The sequence below is a fragment of the Bos grunniens genome, chromosome 24 (assembly GCF_055505025.1).
Source record: "Bos grunniens cultivar Pamir isolate PY7600 chromosome 24, Bosgru_T2T1.0, whole genome shotgun sequence".
Taxonomy (NCBI): Eukaryota; Metazoa; Chordata; class Mammalia; order Artiodactyla; family Bovidae; genus Bos; species Bos grunniens.
In genome coordinates, this window is record NC_141188.1 from 59,663,092 (window position 1) to 59,689,534 (window position 26,443).

General features: G+C 49.2%; 1 protein-coding gene across 12 annotated transcripts in view; it reads left to right on the plus strand.

The window, feature by feature from the left end:
* LOC147346364 (O-acyltransferase like protein-like) overlaps window positions 1-26,443 on the plus strand; it is a 68,233-nt gene that overhangs the window by 18,331 nt on the left and 23,459 nt on the right. For 11 of the 12 annotated variants that reach the window (XR_015154146.1, XR_015154148.1, XR_015154150.1 and 8 more), the window contains exons 3-8: window positions 748-832; window positions 8,744-8,885; window positions 10,187-10,410; window positions 17,237-17,416; window positions 18,172-18,274; window positions 24,566-24,667. Coding sequence is in view for 5 of the 12 variants with exons in the window: in XM_086373674.1 (XP_086229800.1) it covers window positions 748-832; window positions 8,744-8,885; window positions 10,187-10,410; window positions 17,237-17,416; window positions 18,172-18,274; window positions 24,566-24,667 (836 nt within the window). In the remaining 7 variants the exon portion in view is untranslated. The remainder of the gene's footprint in view (window positions 1-747; window positions 833-8,743; window positions 8,886-10,186; window positions 10,411-17,236; window positions 17,417-18,171; window positions 18,275-24,565; window positions 24,668-26,443) is intronic. The other variant, XM_086373676.1, reaches the window with a different exon arrangement.

Sequence of the window (26,443 nt, forward strand, 5' to 3'; positions counted from 1 at the left end):
TCCCAGAAACTGAGCTCCGAGACAGGAATCTGAAGCTGTCTCAGCAAATGCCCAAGCCCTTTATGAATGCATCACGGAGTAGGGTCACAGGGCCGACCGTCTTCAAAGCACGTTAATTCTTTGACTTCTGGGGGGAGAAAAAACTAGGAACAGCACAACCTCTTATTAAATACAAAGATATACTTCATGTATGCATACAACACTGAAAGAAAATGCATTACTGTTTGGCTAATGACAACAATATAAAATAATGACACGAAATCCAAGCTCTCTGATGTTAATGCTGTAAAATGGTCTCACAACGGTTAACCTTTGGAGACATGCAGAGTAGCACCCAGCTCTACTGGTCGCGCTGAGGATTTGACAATGATGGCTTGAGGGTTTAATCAGGGAGTACAAAAGTCATACCCTATTTTCAAAGCAGATTAATGGCTTTGATATCAGAACAAAAGGTCAGACCTATACAATCCTGTAAGTTGCATGCTTAGAAGAAGCATCCCAGCAATTTTTATTTATAATTTGATCTTTGCTTTATTGGGACCGGCATTCTAATTATTGGCTTGATGTATTAACACAATCTTTACTTGATAACACGATGTCCTGCTGCGAAGAAATGGCAAGTTGGCAAGTTTGTCGGAAATTGTATGAATTAACTCAATGACCTGTCATACAGGAGAGAGCGGCACTGGGGCAGACTATCCCACACTGGGGGCTGCTTTTTTAATAATCGGCTGCATTGACCCTTAGAGGCAAGATGGAGCTGACTACAGCGTGGGGGTGTGTGTGCCCGACTCCTGCAGTGAAGAGGACGTGACTGCCATGTCTCGGATGGGTAAGTGCCAGGGACACGTGTCAGATCTGAAGACCCCCAGCCTCTTGGAGCCGCCTGGCCATTCTCTTGGGATTGAACCAAGCTTTCATCCTAATAAATTCAATAAACCGAGACTAATGGAGTTTAGGGACTTTGGGAGTGCTGGTGGAGGATAGTAAGGGAGTGGATAAGAAGGAAAAAGACATTAAAGAGAAGGTAGGAGCTGAATCTTTATGTATTAATAATAACATTTTAAGCCTACTCTTCCCTCACCCTCAGCTGCCAGGCTAGGTCTGAAGAAAGGCACTGGGTGGTGTCTGGTTTCCATATTGTGTGTGCTCTTTGCTGTGGCCCACCTGCAGAAGTAGGTCAGGTGCCAAGGCCGGCAGGCCATTCTGGACTGGGACTGTGAGAAGCCAATGTGTTGTGATGGATTAGCGTTAAGAGGCCGGCATTTGGTCCTGGTTGTCACCTCCCAGCTGTGTGATCCTGGGCAAATCACTTAATCTGCCCCGGCTCCAGTCTCTTCCTCTGTGCAGAGAGGGGTGGATCCTGGCGTTGAGTCTGGCCCTGACTCTCTGCCCTTAGCCACCAGAATGAAAATATTTTAGTCCACGTGGAAACCGACTTGGCTTCCTTGAACTCTTTCAAATTTTTCAAAGGAAGAGCTTTAAAACCTACAATTTATTTTTTTTCTACTAGTGTCTTTTGTACTTAAGCTGGTTATCTGAATAAGAACTACTGTGACACTTTAAAAGGAGAACACTCTTTCTCTACACCCAGAAACTTCCACCACCAAATGTGTGGGCTTCCTCATCACACTATGCGGTGTGACGCTGAGTATCTGAAGGTGGTGCTGATCCCACAGATTAAGGGCTCAGTTCTGCAAGGCGGCCACCCGCTTCAGATGCCAGTTGTAAGGAGTGGGTCCCAAGGCCCCCCATTACTTCTGCGCAACTTGCCTGCAAATCAGGGGATCCCAGGGCTCCGATTTGTTCCCTACATCCTCTCCAGGGCTTCCCAGGCGGTGCTAGTAGTAAAAAACCCACCTGCAATGCAGAAGACATGAGAGATGCAGGTGCGATCCCTGGGTGGGGAAGATCCCCTGGAGGAGGGCATGGCAACCCTCTCCAGTGTTCTTGCCTGGAGAATCCCATGGACAGAGAAGTCTGGTGGGCTACGGTCCTTAGGGTCACAAAGAGTTAGACACGACCGAAGCAGGCTTAGCATGCACACTTCCTCTCTGGGTGGTTCCTCTGATTGGTTCCCCCGGTCAAACACTCCCCACATTTGATCATTTGCTCTAACGGCTCACAGAACTCAGGGGAACACATGACTTGTTATTACCGACTTATTATAAAGTGCAGGACCCTGTTCCCCATTAGGAACCAGGCCACACAGCAGGAGGGGAGCAGAGAGCGAGGGGGTGAAGCCTTGCCTGCTTTGTCCCATCGCTCCCCACCTGAACCTGTCCCCCCCGCACTCCAAGGAAAAGTTGTCCTTCAGGAAACCAGTTTCTGGTGACAGAAAGGTTGGGGACTGCTGTTATAACGGACAAAACCCAGGAAGAGCTGAATGGGAGAGACACAGAGGGCAGGGCACAGGGGAAGGGGCGTAGACAGTATGCACCCTCTCAGGGTGCCCGCCCTCCCAGGCCCTCGGGGAGTTCAGCAGCCTGGAAGCTCTCTGACCCCCTTTGTTTAGAGTTTGTGCGGAGGGTCCATCATGTAGGCGTGATCGATTCCATCACTGGCCATTGGCGATGACTCAGCCCCCAGCCCCCTCTTTGCTTCCTGGAGGATGGGGACGGGGCTGGAACCCCAAGCCTAGCGCATGGTTGGTTTCTGACAGCCGGCTCCTCTCCTGCCACAGTCACTGTAGTAGCCTGAACTCAAGTGTGGTTGAAAGGGGCTGATAATGAATAACAACAGATGCTCTTCCTGCCCACCACTCAGGAAGTTCCACGGGCTTTAGGAGCTCCGTAGCAGGAACAGGGGATGAAGACTGCATATATCTCTCTTATCGTATTACAGTGTCACACACATTATTAAAAGCCTCTTTTAGAAAAGTGTTTATTCGGCTGTGCCGGTTCTTGGTGGAGGCGCGCAGGAGCATCGATGCTTGCACCATTTGAGGGCTCAGCTGCAGCACGTGGGATCCGGCTCCCTGACCAGGGATTGGACCCGAGCCTCCTGCACTGGGAGCTCGGAGTCTTAGCCACTGGAGCCGGGAGAAGTCCCGCAAACCCTCTTTTTAAAAAATAATGAGTTCATCTGTATTTTCGGTTGCTCTGAGTCTCCGTTACTTTGCACAGGCTTTCTCTAGCTGTGGCGAGCAGGGGCCACCCCTTTTCGCAGCGCAGCGGCTTCTCTTGCGGAGCTCAGGCTCTAGACTCGCGGGCTTCCGTAATTGTGACGCTTGGGCTGAGTAGCTGCGACCCACGGGCTTAGCTGCTCCAAGGCATGTGGAATCTTCCCAGACCAGGGCCTGAACCTGAGTCCCTGCATTGGCAGGTGGGTTCTTATCCACTGTGCCACCGGGAAGTTCCTAAAGGCCCTCTTTTAAGTGTTGATATTGCAGTCAGCTTTTGATAATTTTAAACTGTCCTCTGAATTTGTGATTATCCCAACAACTTCAGGTATGTTACCTCTCTATCTAAACCAAATATTTCAGGTGGAGTTAAAAAGAAAACCATGATCACTGTATGGGTCCTTGTGCTATTCAGTAGGACCTTGTTGCTTATCCATTCTGTATGTAACAGTTTGCATCTGCTGGGATCATTTTCTTAGGTTTGTTTTTGATTTGATCACTGCTAGTGTATAGAAATACAAGTGATTTTTGTATTTTGGTCCCATGTCCATAACCTTGCTGAATTCATTTATTATTTCTAGGGTTTTTTTAGTGTATTCCTTAAGATTTGTTATGTACAAGGTCATGTTATCTGCAAAAAGAGATTTTAAAGCATTATTTACTTTTTTTTTTAAAGAAAACTAGTTGTTATATATCAAACTTAAATTTCAATTCTTGTTGGATAAGCCGTAAATATCCTAGAGGCCAAGATAGATTTTCAAGATTGTTATTAGCATATCTAGTGAATACTCTCTAATGAGTTAATGGTCATTATTATTCAGAAATTCATCGATTAGTCTAGTTTTTCTGCCTAATGTTAAGCTTTTTAGCCAGAGATGATATAAGAATAGAATGGAAGGTTAGAAATTGTTATCGATACGAAGATGTCTTGATGATTCTCTTTGAAGAACTGGAGAAAGGAAGGGCCCTGCTTAGGATGAGCACTGCTGGCTTGGTGAACGTGTTAGTGGAACTCTCTGCCAGGCTGTTTATCTGGCTTCTGCGCAGAGGCAGCAGGTATAAATGGGGGCACCTGGGCCCAGGGGAAAAGGTCCCCATCTGGAAAGGATTTACCAGCTATTCCTTAAAGCTTTTTGATGGAGTTGCCAATATTTCCGCTACAGATGTGGAGGAAAGCAGCTCAGCAGTGGCTGGCTCTTTATTCATGTAGAGCAGGAGGGCAGGGAGGCAACCCAAGGGAAGACCCTGGCAGGCAAACCAAGACGAAATGAGTCTGTAGCACAACAGAGCAAGGGGAAAATATCCTGGGCAGATCAGAATGTATCGTTTTGGGGCAAAAATCTGCATAGTGTGGCTGCCATTTGTTGATTCTTAGTCACTAAGTCATGTCCAGCTCTTTGCAACTGCAGCACGCCAGGCTCTCTGTCCTTCACTGTGTCCCAGAGTTTGCCCAAACTCATGTCTATTGAGTCAGTGATGCCATCCAACCGTCTCTTCTTCTGTTGCCCCTTTCTCCTGCCCTCAATCTTTCCCAGCCTCATTGTCTTCCGCAATGAGTCCGTTCTTCGAATCAGGTGGTCAAAGTATTGGAGCTTCAGCGTCAGCATCAGTCCTTCTAATGAATATTCAGGGTTGATTTCCTTTAGGATTAACTGGTTTGACCTCCTTGCTGTCCAAGGAACTCTCAAGATGTTATAAAATTTTAACCAACAGACTTCATGTGAGTTCCTGAGAATGAAAATGTGGAGCACCAGAAAGTGTAGATAAAATCTAGGTGTGATCATCACAAACCTAGATTTAGGCTAGTTCCCTAACTGTTCACTTCTGTGTATCTCGGCACCACTTACTGTGTTCCGTTTCCAAGGGCACAGGTAGCAAAGTACCACCAGCTGGGAGGCTTACGAGGCGTCACCTACATCCCTGCCTCCGTCATCATGTAGTGTTGTTCCCTGTACCTCTCTGTGTATTGTATTATACCTCTCTGTGTCTGAGTTTCCTCCTTTGTATAAACACACCAGAGACACTGGGTTTGGAACTTACTCTAACCTAGTATGCATGCATGCATGCTAAGTCGCTTCAGTCGTGTCCAGCTCTTTTTGAACCCCATGGACTGTAGCTTGCCAGGCTCCTCTACCCATGGGATTCTTCAGGTAAGAATCCTGGAGTGGGTTGCTCTCCTCCAGGGGATCTTTCTGACCCAGGGATCGAACCTGTGTCTGTCTCCTGCCTGGGCAGGTGGGTTCTTCACCGCTAGCACCGCCTGGGAAGCCCAGCATAGTGTGGCCTCATCTTAAGGTGATTTCCTCTGCAAAGACTCTGTTTCCAAATAAGGTCATGTTCACAGTGTTACCAAACTCAACAGTTCCTGGGGGAGAGGGAGAGGTATTAGGGTTTGAACCTTTCTGGAGTGGACGCAATTTAATCCAGAACACTACCTGATACCTAGTTCCCCATTTAGCTTGCTAATCTGCCTGTAAGGCAGTTGGTGGGCCAGGAACAGAGCATGGGAGAGGAAAAGGGGTGGGGCTGAAGCCGGGGGGCTGGGGTCCTGCAGAAGCCCCTGTGTGCTCTTAACTCAGGCCCCACACAGAAGGGGTGGGCTGGAGTCTGGTGGCCTGAGCTGATGACACCTCCAATGTGACCAAGCTCAGGCCTTGCTGAGATCTCCCCCAGCATGCACACGCACGCACACACACGCACATTTCCAACACTCTTTGGGTTTTGGGGTTGGGCCAGAGCTATTTAAGTCTTCCCTGGTGGCCCAGACGGTAAAGGATCTGCCTGCAATGCAGGAGACTTGGGTTCAATCCCTGGGTCAGGAAGATCCTCTGGAGAAGGGAATGGCAACCCACTCCAGTATTCTGGCCTGGAGAATCCCATGGAGAGAGGAGCCTGGTGGGCTATAGTCCATGAGGTCCCAAAAAGTCGGACATGACTGAGTGACTGACACACACACAGAGCTTTTTAGAGGTCAAAAACTCCCTGCCAAACTACGGAGTGGTGTGGTGATGGCGCAGAGCTGATCTAGGAGCGTCATAGTCAGTAGTAGCCAAGGCCTGGAATGTGTTTGGGTCTGGGGGGGGGACAGTGGTCACCTTGTGGACAAAGAGGTTATCATCTTGTAGGTCTGACCGCTCAGCAGTGAGGACCTAGGTCTCCCATGTCCTTCAGAATTTGGACTCTGCTGCCCAACGTGTCAGATTTCATCCACAGACAAGACTGCTGACCCTGTGGTTAGGGGTTCCCCCGGCGCCGGGGAGGTGACATCTGTTGCACCTTCTCCATGATTTAGACGCAGGAGGCAAAGCCAGAGCAGCAATGAAGACCCAGCACAGCCAAAGATAAATACTGAAGTTAGAGTAGAACTTCCGAGGGGAATAGCTGCGTCGGCGGGTCAGAACACTCTTTTCAGTGTCAGGGTTTATTGGGGAAATTAAAGTACCACCAGGACGTAGCTTGGGAGCACCTGGACTCGGACGATGAGGAATCTGCTGCCCTGGCCCTTGGGGACCGCTGACTGAGCCCCCCGTGCTTGGCCGGTGCTGAGCATCCACGGGCAGCTCTTGCTTCCCATCTCCACCTCTAACAGGTGACGGGAAGACTCACAAGGACTCACACGTTATTAATCTAAGTGGCCTGTTTGAACATTCCAGAAAGCCTCTGGTCACTCTCATGGGAACAGTGGATCCAGGAGGTGGCAGGCGCACGAGAGTACATTTTGTTCGACCCACGCTTCCTCGTTACACATGTGAGAGGGTGAGAGCCAGAGAGGTGAAGGGACCCGCCCAGAGTCCCACAGCAAGGTGGCGCGAACCCCACGCTTCTGAACGCAGGTCTGGTAGTGTGGCGAGCTGGGGTGGTCTGAGGGAACGAAAAGACCACATCCTTCAGGTTCCCACAGACCTGGGGTGAGTTCTGGCCCTGCCGCTTGGCGGCAATCGTCATAAAGACGAGCTCTGACTCAATGGCGGGCACTAAGTGCTTTAGAATTGGGGCTACATGTAATCTTCACAACAACCGTGTGAAGTCGGTGCTATTACCTCCATTTCACCAAGAGGGAAACCGAGACACAGAGAGATTCGGCTACCTCGCCCAAGGTCATAGTCAGGGGTGGATGTGGACTCCCACACTGCAGACCCTGTGTTCTTAACCGCTGCGCTCAGGCTCATGAAGTTATTTATGGAGAATCTTCCTTGTCTGTAAAAGAAGGTGAACGACGGCTCCTTCTAGGGATGTTGACAGATTAAAAACAATGACCAAGGCATGTCTCAGAGCGAGTGGGCACTTGACGGCAGTGGTTTTTTTCTTGTTTATAACAGTGTTGCTATTTTATTATGTTTATTTAAAAATGTTATTTGGTTGGCTGCCTTGGGTCTTAGTTGTGGCATGCAGGATGTTCGTTGCATCACGTGAGATCTCTCTCTGTGGCGTGGGGGCTTAGTCACTCTGCATCACGTGGGATCTTAGTTCCCTGACCAGGGATTGAACCTGCGTGCCCTGCACAGCAAGGCAGGTGCTTAACCGCTGGACCACCAGAGAAGTCCTTCGTGTTGTTCTTTTATTAGACCACACTGTGTCCTCCATCCTTTGCTGAGATTTTGCAAGTCCCCTGGTCTGGTGTTCTCAAACTGCTGTGCTTAGTCACTCAGTCATATCCGAATCTTTGCGACCCATGGGCATTAGCCCGCCAGGCTCCCCTGTCCATGGGATTTTTCAGGTAAGAATACAGGAGTGGGTTGCCATGTCCTCCTCCTCCAGGGGATCTTCCCAACCGGGATTCTGAAAGTATGCATTCCAGTTAGCAGCAGGAGCTCCTGGGAATGTTAGAAATGTAAATTCTTAGGCAGTGAGGGGAGGCAGGGAGCAGTCTATTTCCTGGGCCCTCCAGGTAATTCTGAGGCACGCTGACATTTGAGGCCTCTGTTCCCCAGTGTTGCCAGTAATATTTTTACAAACTATTTCTCGTGGCGACTAATTCATGCTCATGCACAGTCACTCAGTGTCCAACTCTCTGCAACCCCATGGACTGCAGCCCACCAGGCTCCTCTGTCCCCGGGATTCTCCAGGCAAGAAGACTGCAGTGGGTTGCCATTCCCTTCTCCAGGGGATCTTCCCGAGCCAGGGATCAACCCCGAGTCTGCTGCACCCTGAGCCATCGGTGATCGATTAGCTGTGTCCTCGGCTGGTGCCTCTTATCTTCAGACTCAGACAGCACCTTCCCCTAGCTCGTAGCACCCTATTTTTACACCTCGTGTTGCAGTTTTCTCTCTTGTGGGGACCTGCTCACAGCAAGATATGAGGCAGCAACGGGGTTTCCATGGACTGTCTTTCCCTGTCCAGGGGCTGGGAAAAGATGCAGAGCCTGGGCAGGCTGAGGACACAGAGGACCCACAGTCCACCTCCATCTGGGCCTATGGTACCCAGGTCTCTGAGTTTCAGCATCTTTGAGCTCTAATTTCCCCACCTGTAAATCGGATATATTAAAGCCAGATGCCCTTTGTAATGTCAAGATTTGATTTTGAAATGATAAATATGAAAGCTCTTGGAAAAGTGTCAAGTTTTTGTTGCCAAGCAAAGTATTACTAACGCAATCTTATTTTTTTTTCTCCTTTCTCTTGGTAGATATTTTAAGATTCAGAAAGGCTTCGTTCTGGGCTCCTTCCCTCGCCCTCTTTGCAGTGAACTCTTCCTCCTCGGCTGGCGGGGGTGTGGCCAGGTGTGCCACTGGACTGTTCCCCCTGGACACGTTTGTGGCTCTGTGTCTGTGAGTACAGACCGCCCAGTCCCGGGCTGCAATGTGTGTGCTGGGCTGTTTCATCAACCACTGCTCACCAGCTGCACTCGGCCGTTTCACTGTCGTTCATTGAGTGACGTCTGTCCAGTGCTCTCTGTTACCTTAACAAGAAAATTCGAATGTGTTGCAGAGGAAGCCGGCCACACCCAAGTGTGATGGGCTTTGGGGATCACTGAGAAAAGTGTCCTGTCCCGAGTTACTTCTGTTTCTATCGTGTGACCCTGACGATGAATTTCTTATATGTGTGTATATGTATATATTTGGCTGTGCCGTGTCTTTGTTCCTGCGAGGGCTTTCCTCTAGTTTCAGCAAGTGGGGGCTACTCTCTGGTTGCAGAGCTCAGGCTTCTTGTGGCCGTGACTCATCTTGGTGCAGACACACGCTCTGGGGCGCTCGGGCCGGTAGTTGTGGCTCCTGGACTCTAGAGCACAGGCTCGGTACTGAGGTGCACGGGTTTGGCTGCTCCCCGACAGGTGGGATCCTCCCGGATCAGGGATTGAAGCCGTGTCTCCTCCATTGGCAGGTAGGTTCATTACCACTGAGCCACCAGAGAAGCCCCTGAATTTCTTTTATTTGAGGCATTGCTTCTCACCCAGACACCTCGGCAGACTTGCCTGTGAAGTCTTAGTTGCACCTGACGTGGTTCCTTAGGACATACTAAGGGCAGCAGACTTGCCGGCCCAGCGCTCAGGTCTTCTGGTAAAGAGCTTTCCTGCAAACCTCATTCTGCTGCTCCAGTGAGAGACGCCCGTGTCTGTATCATCACCCAGCCACCCAAGCTCCCTTTATAATAACCAGTGCCAATCTGATAGATACATAAATGGACCTAATTTACACTAAAAAGTTGGTGATAAGGGCTTTCCTTTCTCAGGTTCGCTGCTATTCATTCTCTTCATCCCCTTTCTATGTCTGTGTGAGCTGGGTTCTTACTGATTTTTAAAGATCATTCTATGGATGAAGGATATGACTCCTTAGTCGTATCGCCTGCAAATATCTTCCTCAGTGTCTTGATTGCTTTTTGTTTGTTATGGTGTTTTGTTTTTTAAAATTTACAGTTATCATAAGGAGTTTAGTGAAATCCGTTCATCTTTGACTTTGTAATGTCTTTCATTATTTTTTCTTAGGAAGCCACTCCTAACCCTTAGAAGTGTCTCCACTTGCCCACGTTTAGGAGCAGTGGGAGCGGGTTTTCTCCTGCACTGCTTTCTCTGCATCTCACCGCGGTGTCGGCGTGCTCCAGGCGCGGTCACACCTGTTTCATCTCCCTGCAGGGTCCTCAGCTTCCTGGGACTCGCCCTCCCTCTGGCGGGAACCGTCTACGTGGCTGCCACCGGGTGGGGGTCAGACCGCCAGGTGTCACCGGAACCCGAGGAGCCTCCGGCCGCCTACGGGAGCCTGCCTCTGAGAGCGCCGGTGGGGAGCAGGCCAGGAAGCAGAGACCAGCCGGTGGGCTGTGCGCCCGTCTCACCATCAGGAACCCCGAGCGGAGGAAAAAGTAGGCCTGTTAACAAACTCACGAGAGGTGACTTAGAGGACGGCGCTGTTAGGAAACAGTCCCTGCAGGGCTAGGGTCTGGTGATGCCTGCCAGCGTCCGAAAGCCGGCTGGGAGGGTGGGTCTCTGCTCTCCACCGTTCGGTGTTTGTCTCCTATCCGTGTGTTCGCAGGCGAGGTCACTGAAAATGCCACTTTCTTTCTTGGGTACAGTTACCAAGTGTGTCTTTGCACGACGGAAAGTCTAGGTCAGAACAGCGATTGGGTTTCGCTGTAGTCCTTCTCCAGGGACCTTCCCGTGAGCACAGCGTCCATTTTCAGTGTCACAGCTACGCAGGTGACTCACAGGACCTTCCCCGCAGCACCGATGGAAGCGGTTTACATACAAGCTGGCACCAGGGCCGTGAGTGTGCAACCTGAGGGACCAGGAGCAGAACAGACCGCCCAGTGCAGAGCAGCGAGAGGCTGGGTGGGCACAACTCACAGTGGGTTGTGTTCTAGTTAAAAATCAAGAGTTTACCTTCCTGTCCACCTGCCCATATGGCAGGGCAAATGCACACACACACACACATTTTGAAATAAGAATAGCCTCACAAGTAGAGTGGAAACAACGCTACTTTTGGGTTTCCCTGATAGCTCAGTTGGTAAAGAATCTACCTGCAGTGCGGGAGACCCTGGGAGACCCTGGTTCAATTCCTGGGTCGGGAAGATCCACCGGAGAAGGCATAGGCTACCCACTCCAGTATTCTTGGGCTTCCCTGGTGGCTCAGCTGGTAAAGAATCTGCCTACAATGCGGGAGACCTGGGTTTGATCCCTGGGTTGGGAAGATTCCCCTGGAGAAGGGAAAAGCTACCCTCTCCAGTATTCCTGCCTAGAGAATTCCAAGGACAGAGGAGCCTGGCGGACTACAGTCCATGGGGTCGCAAAGAGTTGGACACGACTGAGAGCAGCTAACGCTTTCCCAAGTAGATGTGGAATAATTTTTGGCAGAGCCCCTTAGGTCCACATAATTGTCCTTCCTTCACTCCAATGAGAGGGGAAAAAAACAAAACAACATCGCAGTGACCGGACCAGAAGAATAGGAACACGTGCTCAAGTAGGTGCAGGGAACATGGCCCGTGTGGAAGCATAGTGATGACTTTATCAGATCCTGCTCGGATCCTCAGGCTAAAACAAGCACAGCAGCAGCACCAGCAAAAATACCCCAACAATGAGAAAAACGGGAAAAGCATGTTTGTACGAGGGTGATGTAAGTGCTGAGAAGACCTAGCAGTCGCTGTATGACTTCCTCCCCAAATCGGGAGGCCTCGGAAATGTTCACTGCCAGCCTTCTGCACAGCATCAAGCCCTGCTGCCCTGTTCTTTCCATTTCTGGGCCCTGGTTTGTCCTCTGAGGCCTCAGAAAATAAATCTGCTTACTCTCTTGTTTCTCTTATGACCCCATCACATGTTGAGGACAGTTTTGATGGCCTCGCCTTGAGCCTCAGTTCAGTTCAGTCACTCAGTTGTGTCCGATTCTTTGCGACCCCATGGACTGCAGCACGCCAGGCCTCCCTGTCCATCACCAACTCCCGGAGCTTGCTCAAACTCAAGTCCATGGAGTCGCTGATGCCATCCAAGCATCTCATCCTCTGTCGTCCCCTTCTCCTCCTGCCTTCATCTTTCTCAGCCTCAGACCCCTCTGTTATTTCTCACCTGACACGATGCAAGAACTCTCTCTGCTCCCCGGCTGCCAGTGTAGAAGATTCCAGGGTGGACGTGGCAGGAAGACACATGCTTAGCAGTCTCTTCTCAAACCCGCTTTAGTTTCTGACTCTGCCCTTGGTCAGGTTGTTCGACTTCTAGGAGCCTTCGACTTCTAGGAGCCTCAGTCTCCACATGTGTAAAATGGGGACATAAAACGGGGTTTGTTGAAGGAATTCAGTGAGATAATGTGTCCTCCCCTCCTCCTAACTCGCTGTTCTTTCCCTTGTTCTCTCAGTGAGACCAGAAGCAGGAGGGAAGGGTAGGGGCTTTAACTGGCCAAGACCTCTTGCTGCACGGGCCTCGCGGAGGTCAGCTGGGCCCCAGGGGCCTGCTACGTGCAGGGTGTGAGCTTGAGGGCGAGTTTACAGTCAGTCATCAGAACTCATCGTTGCTTGTCATCGCTTGAGAGGCTGCCGCACAGGGGCTTCCCTGGTGGCTCAGTGGTAAAGAATCCACCTGCCAATGAGAAAGGCGTGGGTTCGAACCCCCGTCCAGGTAGAGCACGCATGCCTCGGAGCAACGAAGCCCAAGTAGTGCTCAGCCTGTGCTCTCGAGTCTGGGGCTGCAACTACTGAGCCCAAGCACCCTGGAGCCTGTGCTGTGCATCAAGAGGAGCCAACGCAACGAGAAGCCCTCGCACCACAGCTGGAGAGTAGCCACCCTCCCCTCCACCGCTCACCGCAACTGGAGAAGACCCACACAGCAATGAGGACCCAGCGCAGCCAAAAGTGAATACATAGATGAGTAAAATTATTTTAAAAAAGGGCTAACCCACAAGCCTGTGTTTAAGGCCAGACCACAGGCAGACACACCAGGGATGGTACCAGGAATCAGCCCGGAAGCTTTAGGTTCTTCACCCAAAGTAAGACCCTCTCTGATGGGGACACTAAGGTTACCTTGGCTTTCTCAGCCGCTACCTTTACCTGTGGTCACAGAATGGGACATTTCTGTGTTCTGTGGCTGGAGCAATTTTTTTTTTATATTTAAGGTCAGTTTTCATTCCAATCCCAAAGAAAGGCAATGCCAAAGAATACTCAAACTACTGCACAATTGCACTCATCTCACACACTAGTAAAGTAATGCTCAAAATTCTCCAAGCCAGGCTTCAGCAATACGTGAACCGTGAACTTCCAGATGTTCAAGCTGGTTTTAGAAAAGGCAGAGGAACCAGAGATCAAATTGCCAACATCTGCTGGATCATGGAAAAAGCAAGAGAGTTCCAGAAAAACATCTATTTCTGATTTCTTGACTATGCCAAAGCCTTTGACTGTGTGGATTACCATAAACTGTGGAAAATTCTTCAAGAGATGGGAATTCCAGACCACCTGACCTGTCTCTTGAGAAACATGTATGCAGGTCAGGAAGCAACAGTTAGAACTGAACATGGAACAACAGACTGGTTCCAAATAGGAAAAGGAGTATGTCAAGGCTGTATACTATCAGCCTGCTTATTTAACTTGTATGCAGAGTACATCATGAGAAATGCTGGGCTGGAAGAAGCACAAGCTGGAATCAAGATTGCCGGGAGAAATATCAATCACCTCAGATATGCAGATGACACCACCTTTATGGCAGAAAGTGAAGAACTCAAAAGCCTCTTGATGAAAGTAAAAGAGGAGAGTGAAAAAGTTGGCTTAAAGCTCAACATTCAGAAAATGAAGATCATGGCATCTGGTCCCATCACTTCATGGGAAATAGATGGGGAAACAGTGGAAACAATGTCAGACTTTATTTTGGGGGGCTCCAAAATCACTACAGATGGTGACTGCAGCCATGAAATTAAAAGACGCTTACTCCTTGGAAGGAAAGTTATGACCAACCTAGATAGCATATTGAAAAGCAGAGACATTACATTGTCTACAAAGGTCCATCTAGTCAAGGCTATGGTTTTTCCAGTGGTCATGTATGGATGTGAGAGTTGGACTGTGAAGAAGGCTGAGCGCTGAAGAATTGATGCTTTTGAACTGTGGTGTTGGAGAAGACTCTTGAGAGTCCCTTGGACTGCAAGGAGATCCAACCAGTCCATTCTAAAGGAGATCAGCCCTGGGTGTTCTTTGGAAGGAATGATGCTAAAGCTGAAACTCCAGTACTTTGGCCACCTCATGCGAAGAGTTGACTCATTGGAAAAGACTCTGATGCTGGGAGGGATTGGGGGCAGGAGGAGAAGGGGACGACAGAGGATGAGATGGCTGGATGGCATCACTGACTCAATGGACGTGAGTTTGGGTGAACTCCGGGAGTTGGTGATGGACAGGGAGGCCTGGCGTGCTTCGATTCATGGGGTCTCAAAGAGTCGGACACGACTGAGGGACTGAACTGACTGACTGACCATCAGAGTGAAATGTCACATTCCTGAATGTTTGGAAATAATCGAGATGGAAAGACCCTTAGGTTCAACTTTTTTTTTTTCTCTATTTTTACACTCTCTAGGAAGTTAAATCAGCATAACACTCTGTGTCTTTGACTTTCCTTGCAGCAGTGTAATCTTTCAGGTGTGGGATGCAGACTCTTGGGTGTGTGGGATCTAGTTCCCTGACCAGGGATTAAACACAGGCCCCCACATTGGGAGTGCCGAGCCTTAGCCACTGGACTGCCAGGGAAGTCCCTGTTCTTCACTATTTAGATGAGAAGGATAGGAACAAATATTTGAGGACATTTTCTTGAAGTTAATGGCTATGGACTTCAGCCCGGGGGCTCTTCTTCTACGGTCTGTTACTAAAAGTAGAAAGAAAGAGTTAGTCGCTCAGTCGTGTCTGACTCTTTGGGACCCCATGGACTGTAGCCAGTCAGGCTCCTCTGTCCATGGACTTCTCCAGGCAAGAATACTGGAGTGGGTAGCCATTCCCTTCTCCAGGAGATTTTCCCGACCCAAGAATCGAACCTAGGTCTCCTGCATTATATAGGCGGATTTTCTTTACTGTCTGAGCTGCCAGGGAGGTCCTGGTAGTTGGCTTGTAGTAATACTGGGCTCTCAGTTACTGAGAGTGGGCTCATAGTAATAATCACTGGGAAGATCCGGAAATTCAAAGCACTGTCACACCCGGTGAGCAGCAGAATCACCCGGAGGGCTTGTCACAGTCGGATCCCCGGGCGCAGCTGTCTACGATTCTGATTCCGCCGGTCTAGGGTGGAGCTGGACTGCGCCTTTCTGACGGTTCCCAGGTGATGCTGAAGCTACTGGTCCAGGGATCCCACTTAGGTAACCGCATGCATTGTTTAACCCGATCCTCCCTCTGCTCCTGTGGTTTAAGATACTTTTCATTTACAAATGAGCGAAACGGGGCTCAGAGTCTGCCTTCTCTCTGGACCAGTTATTTTCAGACAGTCTGGTAGCTACTGTTAGTTAAGTTCACTCGCAAGTGGAATTTAGATGGGAAAAAAAATAATGATAGCCAAATGTATTCTGTGCTTGCTTGCCAAATTAGGCCTGGGGCCAGATATTTGACAAATATTGCTCTTGAAACCTCACAACAGCCCTGCCAAAAAGTGTGCTCAGTTTGAAAGTGAAGAAAGGGTTTCCCTGATGGCTCAGTGGTAAAGAATCTGCCTGCCGATGTGAGACACAGTTTCAGTCCCTGGTCTGGGAAGATCCCACATGTCGACTAGCAAGCGGGCCTGTGTGCCACAATTATACTGGGCCTGTGCTCTAGAGTCCGAGGCCAAGACTCCCGAGCTCATGAGCCGCAGCTGCTGAAGCCGGGAGCCCCAAAGCCCTCCCTCGGCAACAACAGAGGCTCCTGCCCTGAGAAGCCAGAGCAGCACAGCGGACAGGAGCCCCACCCACTGCAGCTAGAGAAAAGCCGGCGATGCACCGCAGACCCAGCCAGCCAGAAAATATAAAATTAAAAAAATTCTGATTAGGAAAAAAAAAAGTGAAGAAATAGGTTCAGAGGTAAAGGAACTGGCAGAGCTGGACAAAGCCCAGCTCTCATGACTCCCCTTTAGAGCTGGGGAACCCAGAGGAGTAGGCCCACGCCCGCTCCTGCCGAGCGAAAATCCCTCTAAGCAGGAGGGTGAGCTTCCCGTCCAGGCAGACACCTCTGAGAGCGACCCCAGGGGAAAAACTCCCCCTTACCCCTGGAACCTCACAATGCTAATTACGTTCTTCCATTTAAGAAATTGACTTAAATTTCCAGAGCTTGTTTATAAGCCTGATCTTGATTGTGAATGAGTTTCAGTTCTGCGAGGAATTCTTGTGCTCACGTTTGAGGCACCCAGCGATGTCCTGGAGAAAACAATGAATCTCCCGGAGCCAGCTTGAGTTTCGGAGGCTCCTGTTTGGCAATTCCAGACACTTCGTGGGCTCTCAGGATGAGCCAAATTAAATTTGTTTTAAACGAAAGGGAATAAATTAAGTAGAAGGCATTCACCGTTCTTTAAGTAATGGAGTTTAAACTGGTGAGTGGTAGCAGCTGTGACTCTGTCTCATTTGATTCCTGTGATCAGCCCACAATTCTAAGATCGACCTTGATTCCCATTCTGCAGTTGTGGAAATTTGGGCACAGAGAAGTTAATTCACTTGACAGAAGTCCCAGAGCTAATACGTGGCAGATTCAGAGCCAGGAGTGTCCGACTAACTCTAAGGCCGGCACCCTTCGCTGCTGCTGCCTCTGCTGCTCTGCGTTCTTAGGGATGTTGTTGCAAGCGATTCATTCTTGGGCGAGCCCCAGGGATGCCATTTCAAGCCCCACGCTGGCTTTAGGGAGTGTGTGACTTCTCAATGATGTCTAAGTTTCCCTTCGCCTAACCCTCTGTGAAACATGATGGAGGCGGGCAGGCCTTGGCATTCCTGGGGCCTGAGACGGGAAGCCTATTCTGTTATGAGATGGCGTGGGCACCAATCTCAGATCAAGACTGTTAGGGAAAGTCGAGGCTCCTAGAGGAGGGAGACCAAGTCCAGAGAGCCACAGATAGCTCAAGAGGGGACAAGGAGAACTGGGCTGAGCTTTCCACGGTCTAAGGGAGGCAGCGTCTGGGGGGCGGCCAGGATCACTGGTGTGCAGGTTTGCCTCTTGTTTGGGGGGCAGCGTGTGGCCTGCTCTGGCTTTCAGTGTGGGCAGTAATGCCTTTGCTCCTGCCCAGGTTTCCTAGGAGCCGTGGACCGCGCTCTGAAATGCTTTTCTTGGCAGAAGAATGTGCCAGCCCTCTGGACCACAAAGATGCTGGGAAGCACGTGCCCTGCCTTGAACGGCCTCCGAATGTTGAGCCTCCTCTGGATCGTGTCCGGGCACACCAGTCAGATGACTGCATGGCTGTCTCTGGGTGCGGAAGACTGAGGGATCTCTGGAGTAGTCAAGGAAGGGAGGGCCTTTCGTGTAGGAGGTCACGTCAGGCCCTAGGAGGGGAGCCTGCAGCCTTCTCGAGTGGCCTTCCTTCTCGAGACGTGGCTGTGGCCTCCATAAATGAGTGTTCTGGGCCAGTGTCCCGTGGTTGCTTTACCTTCCCTTAGGTGTAAACCAGACACGCGATTCCCTGGTGAACAGGGATAGCTGAGTATTTTATTTTTACCTTTCGAAGAGCTGGGTTCCCTCTTGTCGTGATTAATGAGTCCAGAAACTTCTTTTTCCCCTCTCCTGGAAAAATAGGCGAATATAGATAAACATTGTGCACTAGTATAAAATCAGTATTTGTGGATCTTCTTTCTGTTGGTACACTCCAGAAGAGCTCCCATCGACAGAGTGGAACTCTCCAAGTGGGACCTACAAACACATGTCAGAATTGAGGGCGGGGCCAGCCCAGGGCAGTTTGCGGACCCCCAGGGGATCTGAACAGGCGATGCTGCTGTAGCTCCACGGGGGCCTCGGGCCCTGCAGAGGGCCCCAGGCGAGAACCCAGGCTGCAGGCAGCTACCGAGCCACCCTCTCTTACTTCCATTCCACGTTCTCCTCTTAAGTGAATCGCACGGATGCACAAAACCCTCTCAATACAGCTGAAAGCTAAAGGTGTTTTTTTGAAAAGATAAATCACAAGATTTTCTTCCGTTCAATAAAAAGACACTGTGTCCTACCTTTTTACAGATAATGTGCTTGAATGGAAGGCCAGGGTGCCTAGAAACCCACTGTACCTTTATTCTCGGAGTGGCCCCTTCTATCTCGGAGTGGACACGTTTTTCCTGATCAGGTAATGTGGTGCTCTCGTGGCTGGAGTTGTGCTCGTGGCTCTTTGGGGAAGTGTGGATGTGCCTGTTGAAACACCGAAGGGCTCACGCTGACTCTCCCTGGCCTCTGCCTCTGGGCGTCCCTGGACGGTACCGAGGCCGCCAGTTCCTCTCTTTAAATGATTCTGGATGGCTCTCTAAAAAGACCTTTTATAAAAGGTGATTTTATTGATCAAACTTGTTTATTTCAGCACTTCTCAAATTCTGGCTCCTGGTATGGTGCAAATCCATGATCAAGTTGCCAGTTCTCACCACAGCGAAATGTGGGAAAAAATAAGAAAATGGTGTGAGGTTATATAAAGTGGTGTTTATTTAAATTAACTAATAAGAGGCAAATTTTCTTAGATGTTTGATCAGTGTCAGCCTCTGTGTAAAGCCCTTTGCAGCATTATATCATGCAATCCTCATGGTGTTCCTATACAGTAGGGACAACTGTTAAAATCCTCAGTTTTTTTGTTCTGTTCTTTGGGGGTTGGGGTGAAATTTGCATCGCATAAAATTAACCACTCCCATGAATGATTCGGAGAAGGCAGTGGCAGCCCACTCCAGTACTCTTGCCTGGAAAATCCCATGGACGGAGGAGCCTGGAGGCTCCATGGGGTCGCTGAGGGTCGGACACGACTGAGCAACTTCACTTTCACTTTTCACTGTCATGCATTGGAGAAGGAGATGGCAACCTACTCCAGTGTTCTTGCCTGGAGACTCCCAGGGACGGGGGAGCCTGGTGGGCTGCCCTCTATGGGGTCACACAGAGTCGGACACGACTGAAGCAACTCAGCAGCAGCGAATGATGCAGTGGCACTTGGTGCATTCGCTTTGTGGCACAGCTCCCCCTTCTATCCGGTTCCAAAACGTTTTCATCGCCCTCAGGGAAACCTCACACCCATTAAGTAGTTTTCCCCAGCCCCTCCTACCTCCAGTTCTTAGAAACCTGCTTTCTCCAATGTGGATTTACCTGCTCTAGATACTTCATACAAGCGGCTAACACAGAGTGCTTTTGTGCCCGGCTTCTCTCAGCTAGCATGACGTTTATGAAGTTCATCTATGTTGAAGCACTTATCAGTACTTCATTTCTTTTTATGGCTGAATATTGTCCCTTGTATGGCAGACCACCGAAATCGCCGCTTTAAAGATAAGGGAGCTGAGCGTGAAGGGCGTGGTCCTGGCAGCCTGGTCCCAGAGTCCGAGCTCCAGCCTCTGTGCTGGCCTGTCTCTGCCTGTTTGGAGTTATGTATCCCTTCCTTTAGAGGGAGATGGTGATGGTAGATGGCATCATTAACTGCTAAGCATTAATCCATCTGGGGGCTTCCTGATGGCTCGGCAGGTAAAGAATCCACCAGCCAATACAAGAGATGAAGGAGACGTGGGTTTGGTCCCTAGGTTGGGAAGATCCCCTGGAGGAGGAAATGGCAATCCACTCCAGTATTCTTGTCTGGGAAATCCCACAGACAGAGGAGCCTGGTGGGCTACAGTCCATAGGGTCGCAAAAGAGTCGCACAGGACTTAGTGACTGAGCATGCACGCACGTTCATCTGTCCAACCATGCTCTATCCAATAGAGAGCAGCCCAGACAGGCGAGGGATAGAGTCCACCATCTGCAGCGAACAAGACTATGATATCCGGGCTACTGGGCACCAGACGTTCCGAGAGAGCTTACCTGGGTCTAACCAGGCAGTCAAAATCCAAGAACAGAGTGGGAGCCTCTGCAGGGCGGGGAGGTCCGCCCAGGGGATAGCAGTTCAAACACCAGAGCTCTGTTTCCTGCAAGGAAGCTAGTAAGAACACGGCAACAAAAGATGCCATATGCTGGCTGGGGCTGGTCGGCAGGGCTCCAAGCCCGGGAGGGGAGCTGGCAAGGACAGATCAGGACGGCTGGAACCAAAGCAAACTCAAGCTGGAGACCTGCCACCAGGAGGGAAGCATGAAGGGCAAGAAAGGCCGCTGGTCATCCCGGGCCATCAGTGGGAATCAAGAGACAGCCCAGAGCCATTGGGTTAGTCCCGAGAGGCCCACAGCACAGGCCAACGCTCCTGAGATTCCAGATGGCCCCGAAAACTTCCCTGGTGGCTCAGACGGTAAAGAATCCGCCTGCAGTACAGGAGACCCAGGTTCGATCTCTGGGCTGGGAATATTCCTCCTGGAGAAGGGAATGGTTCACACTCCAGTCTTCTTGCCTGGAGAATCCCATGGACAGAGGAGCCTGGCGGGCTACAGTCCATGGGGCAGCAAAGAGTTGGAGGTGACGGGGCAACAGACACTTTCCCTTACGGTGAAGACAGCATACCTGACTGGGCTTGGTCTGGGGCCCGGGGAGTGCTGGGCCTTCCCCAGTGCTTCTCAGAATAGAGTCTCAGCATCGTCCGGAAGCTTGGGAGAAATGCAGGTTCCCGGGCCCCACTCAGGCCCCCTGACCAGGCGCTCTGACTGTAACAAGCCCTCCAGGCAATGCTGCCCTCGGGTCCCATCTCAGAACCCCTGTGCCAGCCCCAGCTTGCAGGGCGAGGATGGCAGAGTGAGACCCAGCAGATCCCGTCACAATCAAGAGACCAAGACGTGTGTTTCTTTTTTCTTTACTCCTGTTTGCTTCTGTTTCTCCTGGCCTGTCTCAGTGCCTGTTGTCGTTTTCTCTCCCAGTTTTCATTTTATCACTTTAGGAAGTGCACGTGGTCTGTTCATTTTCTTTCCAACATCGGAAATATTACTAATAGTGAAAACATGTCATTGCCGCTGTGCTAAGAAACACTTTGATCCCATACAGTTCTGATGATCAACCTCTATCAGGCCCATTTTTATAGCTGAGAAAGTTGATGTTGGAGATAAAATAATCTAAGCCCCCCAACCCCTCCTCAGCTAGAGTACATTTCAGTACAATCAGAACTGAAATATAATGTATGCTTTATGCCAAAACCATGTCTTAACAGCTGTGTCACTAATATATTTAACATGTGTGAGTGTGTGCTCAGTCGCTCACTCATCTCTGACTCTTGAGACCCCCATGGACTATAGCCTGCCAGGCTCCTCTGTCCATGGAATTCTCCAGGCAAGAATACTGGAGTGGGTTGCCGTCGCCTTCTCCAGGGGCTCTTCCTGACCCAGGGATTGAATCTGCCTGTGGCTCCCACATCAGCAGGCAGATTCTTGACCACTGAGCCACCTGGGAAGCAATATATTACATAGTAGGACCTAAGACTTCTGTCACTGGTGACGGTTTTGGAATCCTTCTTCTATCTCTCAGATTGGGCTGATTTCATATATCTCTCCTGCAGGATTTTATTCTTTCCCAGTCTGTTTGGGTTTCCTGGGTCTTCTTAGCCTCCTGGAACCTCTTGTCTTGCTCGGAGCCTGTTTTCCTGCCAGCCTTTCTCTTTTCCTGTCTTTGTGAACTTGAGACGGTGCTTGCCCACACACAGAGGGAGACCCTGATTCATTCTTTCTGGAAACTAAGAGGCAGCCGGAACCAGAATTGGCCATGCTACTTCCTCAACTCAGTGCTCTCTTTCACTTGTCTCTATAAATTTTGTCCCTATTATAGTGAATCCAGCTTGCTGCATTTCAAAAGAAACTCTTGCTGGCAGAGAGTAGACAGTCTCTAACCCTCACTGATCCCTTCCAAGTCCTGCCCAATACACACACACACACACACACACAGCCTTCTTTTGCAATAGGAAACACACTTGTTCTTTAGAGAAACACCGACAAGGGTCATGAGCTATTGCTGCTACTAAGTTGTAGGTTGTTATACGTTGTTACATTTCCGGTGCCACGTCGGTAGACCAGCGCTTCTTGATCAGTTCGGAAGCAGGCTTTGTGACCATGATCTTGCAGTGCTCGATTGAAATGCCAAACATTAGCTATGCTTGGAAAGAACCTAAAGAGCAGCTGGGTGAGGATATTGATTTCAAAGTGAAGGGAATGGTCTTTCTCGAAGGAAGGTCGGGTGTTTGCTTGGACATCCCTACTGTGTCAGTGGCAGCGGTACAGAAGAGAGGCGTGATGCGCGGCACGGGCCGCGTTCTGTGGCCATGGAGCAACCAGAGTGAGAATGTCCACGGGAAGGATATCGCAACTTCCGAGGACAGCGGGAAGACAGTTGAGGCCTCAGGACAGCACGAGGGCAACCGAGATGTCAGGGGACAGTGGGAAAGAAGTAGGAGCTTCAGAGGACAGCAGTCAGGAGGCGGCAGCAAAAGTAACAGATTCCAAAACAAAGGCCAGAAGCAGAGTTTTAATAAAGCTTTTGGACAGTAATTTGAAGTAGAGGATTTATTTGGCAAAAACAGAGCTATGTTCAGCAACGTGGAACTGAACATTATTTTTCACGCAAAATTAAAAGCACATTGTATTTCCTTCCTGACCACTTGCCCAGTCCCCATCTCTTTGACAGAGAAAAGCTTCATCTAAATTATTTCATCTCATTGATGACTGTCATTTATAACTTTACTGCTACTTCTGTCTTGGGTTCAGTTCAGTTCAGTTCAGATGCTCAGTTGTGTCCGACTCTTTGCGACGCCATGAATCGCAGCACGCCAGGCCTCCCTGTCCATTACCAACTCCCAGAGTTTACCCAAACTCGTGTCCATCAATTCGGTGATACCATCCAGCCATCTCATCCTCTGTCATCCCCTTCTCCTCCTGCCCTCAATCCCTCCCAGCATCAGAGTCTTTTCCAGTGAGTCAACTCTTCACATGAGGTGGCCGAAGTATTGGAGTTTCAGCATCAGTCCTTCCAATGAACACCCAGGACTGATCTCCTTTAGGATGGACTGGTTGGATCTCCTTGCAGTCCAAGGGACTCTCAAGAGTCTTCTCCAACACCACAGTTCAAAAGCATCAATTCTTCGGCACTCAGTTTTCTTCACAGTCCAATTCTCACATCCATACCTGACTACTGGAAAAACCATAGCCTTGACTAGATGGACTTTTGTTGGCAAAGTAATGTCTCTGCTTTTGAATATGTTGTCTAGGTTGGTCATAACTTTCCTTCCAAGGAGTAAGCGTCTTTTAATTTCATGGCTGCAATCTGTCTTAGGTATTCCTTTGGAAAAGGTGTATGGATTCATTACATATTCTAATGTATTGTCTATAGATTATAAGATAAAACATGTATCTGCTGATACTTTTTAAGTTGACCTGTCTTTATACTTAGAAATGTCTCTTAATAGTAGGCTTCCCTGGTGGCTCAGATGGTAAAGACTCTCCTGCAATACAGGATCCCTGGGTCAGGAAGATCCCCTGGAGAAGGAAATGGCAGCCCACTCCAGTATTCTTGCCTGGAGAATTCCATGGACAGAGGAACCTGGTGGGCTACAGTCCATGGGGTTGCAAAGAGTCAAGCATGACTGAGCAACTATGATACACATGTTGTTACTAAGTCATGTCCAACTCTTTGCGATCCCATGGACTACAGCACACCAGGCTTCCCTGTCTTTCACCATCTCCCAGAGCTTGCTCAAATTCACGTCCATTGAGTCAGTGATGCCATCCAATCATCTCATCCTCTCTCGTCCCCTTCTCCTTTTGCTGTCCATCTTTCCCAGGATCAGGGTATGTTCCAATGAGTTGGCGCTTCGCCAAAGTATTGCAGCTTCAGCTTCAGCATCAGTCCTTCCAAAGAATATTCAGGGTTGATTTTCTTGGTGTTGGAGAAGACTCCTGAGAGTTCCTTGGACTGCATGGAGATCAATAGTCCATCCTAAAGGAAACCTAGAGGCTCATCGCTATAAATGTTAAAAGGCAGAAATTCCCTGGTGGTTCAGTGGTTAGGACTCTGCACTTTCACTGCTGAGAGCCTGGGTTCAATCCCTGGCCTGGGAATTCAGATTGCATGCACACTTGAAAAAAAAAGAAAAGAAAAAGAAAAAAACAGAATAAGCGTCAAAAGCATGGGAAACTCAAAAGGTACAAACTTCCAGTTATAAAACCAGTATGTACTAGGAATGGAATGTACCACATGATAAATATAACGCTGATGTTTGTTAGGTAAGAAAGTGCTTAAGAGAGTAAATCCTAAGAGTTCTTGTCACAGGCTGCTCCGTCGGCCTGGCTCCCGTAGTGAGGAAGATGCTGAGCTCAAGGTGCCTGGCCGTGGACACATACCACGAGCAAGGAGAAAGCTATTACTGTTTTTAGTCTTAAAGATGTTTTGTTACTGCAGCGTCACTTAGTCTGTCCTGATAGAGACAACCAAATTGATCAACCTGTGAACTGCATCACTGATCAGTCATTCCTGTGATCTACTCTTCTCTTCCTCTCAGTGGCTGGTTAAGTGCAAGATCATTTTTAAAGATGCATCAGAATTCAGACAAAGGAATAACCCCTAGCGTCATACTCAGATACTTTTTCAGTCGCCTTATAAGGTAGGTTATTCATATAATCTTTCAATTCTGTATTGCTGCGTAATCATTTATTATTTTTAGTCTTTAACCCTCCTTTGAAAGAATTTTCAAAGAAAAAATAAACTGAAAGAAAAATAGTTTTCTTTCATTTAAACCATGTTTAAATGTGGTTGCTCTTTCTGGTTTAATGGCTTTGACAGTGGAAGATATCAGTACTCATGGTATTTTTCCTAATAAAACTTGAACTGTATTAAACCAACAAAAACCTCATTTCTAAAGCTAATGGACAGCAGGTTTCAATGAATATACAGTCAGAGTCCCATGAAATCTATGTTCAACAGAATTTGTATGGCTCCTGTAAATTAGTAGTAATTGGAGCCTGTAATAAGGATTAATGGTAATAATAAACAAAGAATAAGATACAATCAGGAAAGGGGCTGGTGGAAGCTTGGGATGATGGTTGTTCTGATAAGAAGGCAGAAAGGATGGTAGTATTCTTTATGAATGCCTGGTTGGTTGGATCAGAATGGAATACAATACTGGGACAGAATATGGAGCCAGTGCGATAGCAGAGTGGCTGTGATGTAATGAGACAGTAGACGTGTAGGGAGAAAAAGAAACGTCTACCTATGTAACCCACCATTTAAAAATGTATACACTTTTAAAATCATGGTTTGTGGCTAAGCTGGAGCCCAGTTCCCGTTACTTAGGGTCCATGGCTCTGTTGTTACACTGCACCATCACAAAATAGCAGGGGAGTGTTGAAACAATCTTCTGGGCCCGTCAAACGGACTGCGTAAGATCTGACTCCAGTCTGCCTGGGCGTGCCTTCTGATTCAGTCATTTACAGCTGTGTGGCCTTGAGTAAGCGTCTCAGTGTTTCTGTGCTTGAGTTTATTCATCTTAAAAATGAGCAGAATCATGGCTCTCACTTTGTTGGACTCTTGAGAGAATCAGAACAGATAACGCAGGCAAAGAATTTAGAACAATGTGACAGGTAGTATGCCCTCAGTAAATATAAGCTATCATTATTACTGTTGTTATTTTTACTTTTTAACTTCTGTGGTTAATAGTTTAAGAATGAGTCTAAGCTAAGAAATAGAACTTTATTGCCTTTGTGGTTTCTTCCAAGCTCCATTAAATCTAGTCCTCGCCCTGAAGGCTTGACAGAATACTTTTTCTTGCAATATATTTTGGGGACGAGCACTGGGTGAAGCAGCCAGTCTTGCCCTGTGTTCTTCTGGAGGAAAGGGCCTGGCATTCAGGCCCAGCGTTCTCAGTGATAAGTGCTCAGGCGGGTTGTTAGGGGTTGGGGTGTGGTATCCAGTGGCCTGGTGGGTGCTGCCTGGGAAACCCTTCAGAAGAACAGCCCCAGAGCTGGGGGGTAAAGACTCAGACGTGTTTTCCTGGACAGATAAAGCAGTCGTTGGGGCTGAGAGCCCAGAGTGGAGGAAGGTGCAGTGGTGAAGCCTCATGGGGCAAGATGCTGGCGAGGGTCCCAGGGGTGATGTGTTGTGGGATGTGCCCTGGCCATGGGCAGTGAGGATATGGAGAGGGTGCCAACCGTGGACAGGCAGACTTTCCAGCTCAAGTGACGTGGAGGATGGGGAGGACATTCTTGAGATGGGGAGCTCTGGGAGAGTGCCAGCTGGGAGCCAGGAAGAGAACAAATGAGTCCAAGCTGGGACAGAACTTCGTTGCGGTATGGGGGCAAGGGCAGGAGAGGCAGACCAAGTGGGGCCTTCTGCAAGTTTCAGAAAATGTGAAAGCCCAGCTTCTAGGGGTGAAACCTTACAG